Genomic DNA, 11,493 nt, shown 5'->3' on the forward strand with positions numbered 1-11,493 from the left:
GCTGTACTGTCTTTTTTGGTTTTCATTTTCTATTACAATTGTATCTTTAGCATGGAATATTTCATCACGTATCAAAAGAAGAATATTAAGACTACACTAATGAAATAGTGTAGTGGCCATTTTCTGGTATATCGTGCCTATGGCCTAAGATGCACTACGAAATGAACACAAGGGACAAATGTTAAAATTAATGACATTAGAGTAATAGAAACAAGGAACAATTGTTTCAGAGTTTATAGCAGTTTACCATATACAAGAGGCTCAAAACTGCGTGATCGAACCAAACTACTAACTCTCTTAAGAGAGTCCAAATTAAATGCTTTCTTTAAACCAGAAGCAAAATAGAGTCCCCTAATTGGCTCCATGTAGTTTCAATAGGAAAGAATACTCACAAGATTCTGTAAGCGATTGTGTGGTTCTCCGTACGTTCGATTTAGAGCATCGGTAATAGCAGTTACAAAACATGAAGTTGAAAACCCATTAGTTTCCCGGTCACGTGTGCCATTTAACATAAGTACCTATAATTTTTTCAATCCAATTAGTGAAAAACAGAAGATTGAGCTAAAAAGTATAAGGTCTATCATATTTCCAATAAATAACGAAACAAAAATGTGAATAGTAAGTTGACGTGGAATACCTTGAGGCAGGACCGTGAAGAAATAATTTCTCCAATCCCCAGTAATACCTAGAATAACTTATAAGTCAGTAACCATCAAATGGAGAGAAAAAGTGCCATAAAGAATGAAAGCTAGACATCGTTCCAAAGAATTTTCATATTAATCTAGTAAATACAGTCATAATATTCAAGGAAAAGAATAATCTCAGGTATTTAAACCCCAACTGATCAACATTGCCATTTTGTAAAGGCATTTGCAGCCATATGTGGTCATAAAAATCATCAAAGCTAGCTAAGTGTGAGAGTCTTACCAATGAGGGGCAGATTGAAGTAAAAAGGGAGCCCATGCCATACACAATGCAATCTACATTATTTAGTTGTTCTAATACAGCCACATTAGCCGAGGGAAAGACCTATTCAAAGAACGGAAAATGAAGGTTCAGTTATTAATTGCACGTGATTAGGAACACAATTGCCAAATTTAAATTCCATCCGGTAAAATAAATAAGTTTAAAAGTAGTGCAGTATGTTGGTATTAATATTTTCATAATAGAATAAAGTAAAATAGCACCAACCAACACGGACTTCAAAATACATGTTGTGTATTATGCTTATATACTTTATCACATGCTTAAGCTGCGTACAACTTATTACACATAGACTTTTAAAGAATTACAAAATAGGTGCAATTTAACTACATAATAATTACTTCAGAAGAAAAGATTGATCAGAAAAAAGAAAGAAAGAAAGAAAGAAAGAAAGAAGCTCAGAAGCAGAGCTTAAGATATCCTCCAAAATATAACACTGAAAGAAGGTTTTTGTTTTGTAGTCTTTTTTTCTATACTTTTTTTTTGTCAGAGTATGACTAAGCCTCCATCCTGTATGGCTTCTTTTTTATTGTTAAATAAATTAATAGTTCATCTTCCATCAAGAAAATAAATTTTTATCCAATTTTATGTAAAATACTTTGTAGAAATAAGCGAAATGCATGTCTATGCAAATCATTAGAAATCTTTCCCTCCCTCCTTTGTTTTTCCACAAAATTTACATTTACAATAAAATAACCCATTTATCTCTTCTGCCTATTGTTGACCACAATAAATGACACAATGTGAGAGTCCGACATATCACATGACAAAAGTCCTTTAACAAAATATGAAACAAGTAGGTCCAACAGGACAAGCATTTACCTCATGGAGCAAATTTTTTCCCTCGCTTGACATGTAGAACACCCGTTTTATTTTTGAAGGAAGGGCTGGAGCCGAAAAGCTTTCCTAACCGTGAAATTATAAAATTTTAATAAAAGAGAAATACAATGTATAAGAGCTAGGAACCAGCAGCGTATGCATAATGTAAAATCTCAATCAAGTGAATGAACAAATTATTGACTATGTCTTTCAGTAGATGGACACACCACTCACTATTACGGTTGAGTGTGAATGAAAAAACTATTTATATTTTTCAATTTAATACCCATCGTTATATGGGAAATCCCCTACCAAAATTTATAAAAGAGAAGGTGAAATCAATGGAATAAACTAATTTCCAAATTCTATCTTTTCTATATTAAACTTTTCTCTAACACAATTACAATTAACACCTAATGATCAATATTGTCAAATGCCAGTCCAGCTTTCATACGACATCAGCATACAATGGCAATCATTTCTAACTTAAGATTACCACCACTCTGACTGTCGGATTCCCTTGAAGAATGATTGCTCATTTTCTTCAAATAAGAATCTAAAAAATATCTACAAGCTTTATCTCAGGCAAATTCTTTCCAGATCAGTAGAAATTTAAACACATTAAAGTAATGGTAGGCATAATGATGCGGCAAATATATCGACCTACCTTCTTAATAGGTTCCATTGTTCCACTGGTTGGATGAGAAATTTCATTTTGTCCCCGTATAATAGTTCCATCCTATACAGACGTTGAAGGGAAATGTACGATAATGCAACAGCTATTATAATAAAAGGTCAATCATTTTTGTGAATTTTTATATCAGGTGTTTTGAACAGTATAAACACAAACTTTCCCTAAGAGTATTAATTAATTTTTATGAAACCATAGATAGTTTCACAGTTAAATAGATGTATCATACCCATAATTCACACCCTAATGTAAGTCTGTCATTAGTTGAAATCACCGGGAGAACAAGGCTTTCAGGGGGAATATCAGAAACTCTTGAAAACAAAAATATTGCTGCGTCCAAGGACTGAAAAAATATACGGGCTCCTGCAAAAAAGAAATTCCCAATGCTGCATGTTTTATAAAAGTTAGCTATGTCAATAGAATGTTGCACGCTGAAAAGTCAGTTAGTAGAAAATATTATTATGTGTTTAATTTCGACATAGAACCAAGTTGGCAATACCAGCGTATCACCAAAGTAAAACAGAAGTTGCATTCCCATTGGATTACAATTTGAAATTTAAATAAAGTAAATATATATATATATATATATATAACATCCGCAATCTCATGACCAGCAATCATTATATTCATGGAAGCCTTTTCCTACTAGGTGAGATCGGCTACATGTATTAGAATGCCTGTTCTTTTTACTTTTTAATTTTCAAGACAAGATATAGAAATACCAACATGTTAAATAAAATGTTTCGCTGACCTCTTAATTAGAACAAAACTCATAAAACCAAAAACATGTAAGTCATTGAAATGACATACTGGAATTACAAGAAACCAATCATGAAGCAGACAATGAAAAAATACAACACAATCAGGGGATAGAGAGATGTGTTCTATTTCATATGAGTTTTATTCAATAAGTTCAGATTACAGTAAACCTAAAATTATTCTGATCCGAACACTAATATTTGATGACTCTTCCCATGGGCTATAATTATTAATTATAAATAAAAATGTCGAACTCACAACTCAACCCATTGGCAACTGCCACGTGCCAAAATATAGAAATCTTGACTAATGAAAGGTGATAGGAAAAGACAATTGTTAAGCTCAACCCATTAGCCATTATTCCTGATCAGTGATCAGTGATATGCTTCTGCAATGACACCACTGTTGTCTTTACGGCACGAAGAATAAAAGCAAGCTTTTGGGGGAGGGGGGACTATGGCACAGAAAAGAAAATAAGGACCTGCCATTGCTGAAACAAAATGATCCTTCAGACCGGCAGAGAATCTGTATAAAGATAAAAAAAAATTCCAAAGTTAATGCCAAATTATCTTAAAAGCCTAAAAATTTGAAGGGGCTTGATCATAAAAATTATGATTTATTTTGCAAATTATTATGCTTTGAGAACTGAGAACCAATTACTAATGCCCAAAAGATCAAGGAAAAAACGATAGCTATAATATGATGTAAAATACTAGACTAGACTTTAAGAGCAATACCCCCATGACCCATCTCAAAAGCAAATTATTAAAATATACAATATAATTAAATAAAGGAAGTAGACTCTATAACAGTGATATAACATTTTTTTTTGCAATAAAACAGATCATTAAGAGTCAGTCAAGAAATTATCAGCATTCAGAAACAGACTCAGTTTGGTTTGTAGAAGTCACCTGATTTTGGAAATAAACCAGAAAAGCTCGAATAGTCTCCCTGTAGGGTTTTGACACACCTTTCCACAAATCGTGATCACCTTCCACAATAGAATACCTAAACATGATCAAAAAAGAATGTAACATTTTAAAAAATATTTTGTTTTGGTGTACCAAGCCTAGTATCCCATTAATAAAGGTCAAATAGTATAAAAGAATATATTATAGTTTTAAAAAAGTTGTAGACTCCTCAACTCAATTATACAACAAGGCATCACCCCTAGGCGCCCGAAGTCAGTAATGTGTGTTAGTACTAACCCGATATGTCTAAAACAACAACCTTTCAAAGCAAGTAATGTATTACCTGCACTTCATATTAAAGGCGTATCTAGTGCATATTAAAGGCGTATCTGGTGTCCACCGGACATATACTCTTAAATTCAATCACTTTTATTTTCATAAATTATTATTTGTATTTACATGTCAGTGCCATGTCAGGTATCCATGTTTATGTGACCATGCTTCATAATCCATAATTGAAAGAGAATTGAGGATATGGTACCATTCTGATTTAGCTTGGAAAGGGTCAAGTGGTAGACGATGACCAAGCAGATTTCGAACAGCAAGAGCCTCGGCGGTACTTTGATCAGACAACCTGAGACACCTAGAACGTATGTCTCCAACCGCAGGACCACCTATTATAATGCACGCAACAAATTTTGATTCAAAAAACAAAATCAAAATCCCCAATTGTGAAATGTAGAACTACAAATACAATTAATTAATTAATTAATTAATAACGAGGAATGTATATATACCGAGGACGCGAACGATTTCGGCGGTGCTTCCACCGTCGTCGGAAACGGGAAGAACGTGAGCGACACGGGTGGTGAAGTTTTTAAGGTCTTCGACGACGCCGTTGAAGGCAGTTCCACCAGAAAAGACGAGCAAAGAAGGATGAGGATTAGGAGGATTGTTAGGGTTTGAGTAACAGAGAGGATGGTGGTGATTGGGAGAAGATGGAATTGGAAAGGAAGCCATTGAAGAAGAAATGAAGATTTTGTTGGAGGTTGGGAATGTGAAAGTGGGGCCCAACAAAAATGTGTCCACCATATTCGGGAATTTAATTATCTAATCTAATCTTCGGTTCTTTGATGACTTGACTGATTGTGTCCACTTTCAAGGGTTGGACTCCAACACAACGGATCCTATCCGTTGCTCAGTTAATAGTTTTTTTTACATGAGTTCATAGTTTTAATTCTCATTATTTTTAAATATTTTAATACGATAATATGTATTTTTAAAACATTTATTAGCATTTATCTCATTTTAATCGGAAAATTTAACTACTATCAAGTATTACTTATGTTTCTTAAGCTCCATTTGATAGTTTGGAGCAGAGACGAAGTTATAGGAGATTAGGTTTATAACAAAATATGTTTTAGAAGAGATTCGCTTAGATTTTAACTAATTTACTTAACCAATTTTTTCCTAGTTTTTTCAACTCTCGCGCTATGATTCACGAAGTAGGTATTTGATAAAATAATAAATAAATGTCCTAATGATTTAAAGTTTTAAACAATTTTTTTCCATCATAAAATATGATTTTTCAAAAAACTCATTTATTGATTGAATAAATAATTAAAAATGATTACAAACAATATATTATATAAGATGATTAATCTCAATATCCCTTAATAAACTCTAAAAAATGTTATCAATAAATTAGTCATACTTATCTAATAGTTATGTATTTTATGAGATGTTTCCATAGTTAAATATATTTTGACTTTTGTTTATATTTATGATGGAGATACTATATTTCATCTTATTTATAAGAAAAAAAATATTAAAATTAATATATTCATTTATTATTTTAAATTTTTGATTATTTTTACATATATATTTTTATTGTAAACTATTAAACATTAAATATCCACTAATAATATTATTTGAAATTGCATTTACCTTCCTTGAGGTCATCACACTAAAATTCCACTAATTTCAAAAAAACACTCATATCTCTTTTACTTACTAAAAAAACTAAATCAAATATTTTTTTGTTGCATTTATATTTATTCATGTCATTTACTATATCACACAATTATAGTATTTGTTTTAATTTATAAATGTACGACTATTGATAATTGTAATTTTGAAATATATGGTTATATTTTTAGTAGCATAATCGGAGTGTGTATTCTAGTGTCTTTTTGATAAATGACATATAAAGTTGAAAGAGTGATAGAAAACAAATGTTATTCACAATTTTTTTAGTGAGTATAAGAGAGGTGGTCATTTTTTCAAAATTAGAGGAAGTGTTAGTATTATTTAATGTGATTTTAAAGAAGGTGAATGCAATTTCCTCATAATATTAAAAAGATCAGCATCTTAAATAAACTATAAAAGTAATTTAAATAATAAATGCATTTTAAAAATCGTCATTTTTTCTTATATAAAGAATTAAAAAATTCTCTAAAAAATTTCTTATATATAAAATTAAAGGGAGTATCAATTATCAAAAGTGCAAAATGTTGTGTCACTTTATATTTTGACCAATTGTATATCTTTTCAATTGGTCTTCTTTGATGAATATTGTGATGATATATATTTAAATGATTTAGAAAACTTTGTTGAAATTCAAGCTTCAGAAATGATCTTTATACCAAATGTTCTAAGGTTTTAGATTATATGTGAATCAAAATTTCTTAGTGATCTTGAAGCATTTTGATAATTGCTGCTAACGCTGTCCAAATTCTCCCGACAAATTTTAATTCCGAGGATACAAGTAAAAAATTGCTTATACAAAATTCACCAACATAGCAGCATAATTGACTTATATTTATCAAAACAAACAGGTTATCCCATATTTTTTTATTGGTAGGAAATGGTAATCTCAAATCCACAGTCTTGTGTTTCTTAAAACATATTAGTAAATTTGCAAAATGCTTGTGATTTTTTTATTTATCAGAATAGGTGATGTGTTGAAACCAAATTTACTAATATAAGTTTGAATTTCTAAATATTCAACTATTTTTTGTCATTGCAATTTTTTTCATTGTAGCAAGAAATGTCAAGGTGACATTTCCATGTTCTATTGTTTTTCATGTTTACATAGTACTTTAAAGAACCTTCATTGAAATTCTAAAATGCTAAAAATATAATTGAACTTTAGTCAACTTCAAAGACTTCAATATGGCAAACTCTTGGAACTTGTGCTAATAACCAATGACTTAAATTTAGAGCACTCCCCATTTGCATTTGCCCTTTGAGTAATTATTTCCAAATTCTTATGCAAACTTTGTTTCACCAAACTCTTCATCAATTTCTTCCCTTCTTTTGTATCTCTTTGATTCAAAGGTGACCCCATAGCAAATCTTGGTGATTGTGGACCAGAATGTGGTCCCATCTTTACTTGTCTTTCATCCTTAAACCATTGCAATAGTTTCATTGCTCTTTTTTGAGCTAAAGTGCTCCCTAATAAAACAACTTCAAGAAGCAAAGGAACAATCCTAGCTTGTTCCATTTTCTCTCTTTGTGATGAACTTTGATGTGCTAAAATCATCAAAATATAAACCGATAATTCTTGGCATTTTGGTTTATCTTCCCATGATAAAATCTCAACAAAATTTAGTGGCACCATTGAATTGTTCTCTATTGCTTTTTTTCCCATTAAAGTCACTAACAAGTTACCTAATGTAGCAAGTGCTTTTTCTGAAATTTCTTTCACTAAGGAAAGCTCCAAGAGAATTGAGACAACCCCATAAGAAATTAAAGGGGTTGCATTTTCTAACATGGTTGATAGGTTGTATAAGGCTCCTAAACATGATCTTTTGGTATCAAAAGTTGTGTCTTTTTCAAGAATTTGTGTAAGGAATGGTAGAAATTCTAATGAAGGAAATGGAAATTGGGTGTTTGCAAGTGATGATAATGATAAAAGTAACTCAGCAAACTCATTTATGGTTGACTCATCTAGAAAGTCAATTTGTTTAGGTAGTTTGGATAATATTCCTGCCTCCATTATCAAAGCCTTGTTCCTAAAGAAAGAACATATATAGATGTTAGGTGAAGAAGGAAAGCATGTATCAATTTGGTCAAAGTTAGGTGAGAAACAAACATTTATTAAGTACTTGTTCTTTTTTATTGTCTTTCTAAGATTATTTAAATATATCAAGAAGTCCAATAAATTTTTTTACTTTTGATATAATTATTATTTTTATAATAATTTTAATTATTTATTATCATATTTCAGTATTTCACATATTTATTTTTCTGCAGTAGATAATCAAAAATATTTTTTATAAAACAATAGATTTGGACTTTGAAAACGAAAAATTAATTAAAAAAAAAGTCTACACTTAAAAAAGTAATGAATAATGCAAAACTAGAGTCAGCATAAAACTAGTCAAGAGCTGAACAATGCAATAAGCTAAATTAGAAGTATCATTTGATTGGGATAGCATAACTGAATGATACAAAATTTGAAATTCATAGCAGACTACAGTCAATGAGAATCTAAAATTAATAGATGTGTTAGAAAATGAAGGTCAACAAAAGACATAGAATTGGCAATTTGTCATTAAGATCATAAAGAAATGTGATAAACTAGCCTATATTTTGTAAGTAGTAATATGCAATTTCTTAAGATAAAATTGTCGCTTCAATATAAACTTTGTCCCCTAGTAGCTTATCATAAAAGCCAGCAACCCAGTTGGCACTAAGCACACATTTTGGTCATTTAACATTAATAATGTTTCTTCCAACTCATACTACTGGCATTGTGTGACAATGGGATTTGGACAAATTTGATCCTAAAATATTCCATTCTCAGATGTGATGCCATTAATGCAATTTAATGAATTTGATAACATTCATGTTTCTACAGCCTGTATAGGAAAAGGGTAAATCTAAAAGCGAGGCATTGCACCCACCATGATTTTATTTGTTTTCATTCATTTGTTTGTTTTATCTTTTGGAATGTGTAGAATAAAACTTTGTTATTATCATAGAAGTGAAATTAGCTATAAATTAATTACTTAATTTAATTAAGTGTTAGTTGCAAATTAGTTACTCTAATTAAAAATTAATTATTCTTAGTTGAGTATATAAATTTTATTATATTTATATTATTGTAATTTTTTTTATTTAATCAATACAAAATCTATTTTTTTTAATACTTAATATCAATATTTTATAAATTTCTTGTGCTAAAAAAACCATCCGAACCTATAACAACCACTTTGTATCCATAAATCTTGTCCTTACTCCCAATAAGTCAATATCAGCGGTTGTCACTACTCACTAGTCAGTAGTACCCATCAAGCCTCCACTCACTCTCACCAATTTCTTTATAAAATAACATTACATATCTCTCAATTTAATGGAGATACACTTATTGAATAAATTAATTTTACATTCATATTAATTGAGAATCAAAATATTAGATTATCGTAATAATAGATTGTCGAATTACACATGAGTATAAACTTAGTTTATATTAAAAATGTATGTTCCCATTTATCATTTGTCTATATCAAACAAAATTAGAAGTGAAGAGACAACTAAATATAGGGAATCAATACTAATTCATGTACCTTGTGCATGATTTCAAGCTAGTGGTACTTTTATTTAATATAATCAAGCTAGTGGTACTTAATCCACGAACAAATTCAGCACTAAATAACTTTTAAAGTTTTAATTATTTATTTTATTTTAATGTATCATTTAATATATGAATCAAAATTATTTGTCGTTTTATATATGATACGATTTTACATTTAGTGCAAATAGTATAAAAGAAAGATTGGAGGGAAATAATGTTCAACGTGAAAATGACGAGAAAAAAATCAAAAAATAAACTAAATGTAGGAAAATGTAGAATTTATAAACATAAAAAATATAAATTCTAAATAGACATTGGCTCTAAGTATGAACAAAGGTTAGTTATACGCTTACATCATACCAACAAGTTAAACTCTTTAAACTCATCTATTATTAGGAATCAATTCAACATTTCAATCAATGAACATTTAAAGAACTTATTATAAACATAAATATGACAAATTCTAACATATATATAATACTTCACCATTGATCAGTTTTAAAAAATATTTAAAATGAGTTGTTTTCTTCTTCCCAATCTTTTTAAAATCAAACAAGAATATTTGAAGACTATCAAACTCTTATAAACATATTAATTTTAAGATTAAAAAAAATAAAAATAAAAAAATAACCAATAAGACATGAAATAAAAACATATAAACTCCAAAAACTTACGTGTAAGTTCCATCAGCTAAATAGATCAACGCCGTCAACCCTGCTCTCCGACGACTAGCCACCGTCGACGCCACCATCGATACCAAAACCGGCACCACCCCAAGTTCTGTTATCAACTTCTTAACTTTAACATCTTCTTTAACTAAACTTTCAATCTCCTTTGCAGCTACTTCTTTCTCTTCCCAGCTTCCAAAGTGAAGCATTTTCACTGTCTTCTGCAGCAGAATTTCAGACACTTCTTCCTTCTCCTCCTTATGATTCTCCATAACTTCAACTTTTTCAACCTGTTCAACCATGTTCTGTTCACCTCTGCTTTTTTCTTTGTTGAAAAATTCAGTTGGGTCGCAGCGTTTTCGGGTTGCTTTGGATTGAAGAAACCTTCTGATACGAGTAAAGAATTGAAGTTTATTGTTAGAAAGTACCCAAATTGAAGAAGAAGATGATGATGATGAAGGAGTTGACATGTTTGGTTCTTTTTGCTTTAATCTATTTGTTTGTGGCTTTGAGTTTGGAGACAGAAAAAAAAGAGGTGAAGTGAGAGAAAGTGAATCGATATGAGACTATTTGAATGGCTTTGTGAACTTAAATACATGGGAAGAACAGAGCACATGTAGAGAACAGTGTTGTCCCTTTTTAATGTTCAAATTGTGATTATTGGGAATTAATACATCATTAATTTGTTGTAAGTAAAAGTAATTATGTTCTTCAACTTTATAGTATTATCGAGGGAGAAGTTCAAATAAGGGTTTAGTGTAATTTTATTTAATAAAACAATTTCTTCCTTACTCAATATTTTTTTTTAAAAATAATTTGCTAAAATGATTATATGCAATTTTTACTCTTTATGTAATAATAACTTAAAAATCAAGTGGAATTTTTATTATAAAAATGTCCCATAGACACCCTTTTGAATATATACACTTTTAATTCTAAAGAGAATAAAAAATAAAAGAAAATAATATAATAAATATGATATATTGATGATGCGGTAAAAAAATATATAAATAAAATAAAATATATCATTATTAATATGAAATTAGTACAAAGTACCATGACATTACTCTTTTATGAAAA

At 29.9% G+C, this 11,493-nt stretch overlaps 2 protein-coding genes across 4 annotated transcripts in view; both read right to left on the reverse strand.

Annotated features, from left to right (window-relative positions):
- LOC101499915 (uncharacterized protein YNL011C) overlaps nucleotides 1–5,322 on the reverse strand; it is a 6,576-nt gene extending 1,254 nt beyond the window's left edge. For all 3 annotated transcript variants that reach the window (XR_001144032.3, XR_001144068.3, XM_004485829.3), the window contains exons 1-10: nucleotides 4,962–5,322; nucleotides 4,706–4,838; nucleotides 4,165–4,261; nucleotides 3,735–3,778; nucleotides 2,724–2,880; nucleotides 2,471–2,542; nucleotides 1,807–1,890; nucleotides 928–1,029; nucleotides 638–685; nucleotides 393–518 (exon numbers count right to left, since the gene is read on the reverse strand). Coding sequence is in view for 1 of the 3 variants with exons in the window: in XM_004485829.3 (XP_004485886.1) it covers nucleotides 393–518; nucleotides 638–685; nucleotides 928–1,029; nucleotides 1,807–1,890; nucleotides 2,471–2,542; nucleotides 2,724–2,880; nucleotides 3,735–3,778; nucleotides 4,165–4,261; nucleotides 4,706–4,838; nucleotides 4,962–5,256 (1,158 nt within the window). In the remaining 2 variants the exon portion in view is untranslated. The remainder of the gene's footprint in view (nucleotides 1–392; nucleotides 519–637; nucleotides 686–927; nucleotides 1,030–1,806; nucleotides 1,891–2,470; nucleotides 2,543–2,723; nucleotides 2,881–3,734; nucleotides 3,779–4,164; nucleotides 4,262–4,705; nucleotides 4,839–4,961) is intronic.
- Nucleotides 5,323–7,120: 1,798 nt separating this feature from the next.
- LOC101500253 (U-box domain-containing protein 45) lies at nucleotides 7,121–11,065 on the reverse strand. Its single transcript, XM_004485830.4, has 2 exons — nucleotides 10,420–11,065; nucleotides 7,121–8,180 (listed from the first exon to the last, which is right to left on the reverse strand). The coding sequence occupies exons 1-2, from the start codon at nucleotides 10,881–10,883 to the stop codon at nucleotides 7,334–7,336; spliced, it is 1,311 nt and encodes a 436-aa protein (XP_004485887.1). The 5' UTR covers nucleotides 10,884–11,065; the 3' UTR covers nucleotides 7,121–7,333.
- Nucleotides 11,066–11,493: the final 428 nt, after the last annotated feature.

The sequence above is a fragment of the Cicer arietinum genome, chromosome 1 (genome assembly GCF_000331145.2).
Source record: "Cicer arietinum cultivar CDC Frontier isolate Library 1 chromosome 1, Cicar.CDCFrontier_v2.0, whole genome shotgun sequence".
Lineage (NCBI taxonomy): Eukaryota > Viridiplantae > Streptophyta > Magnoliopsida > Fabales > Fabaceae > Cicer > Cicer arietinum.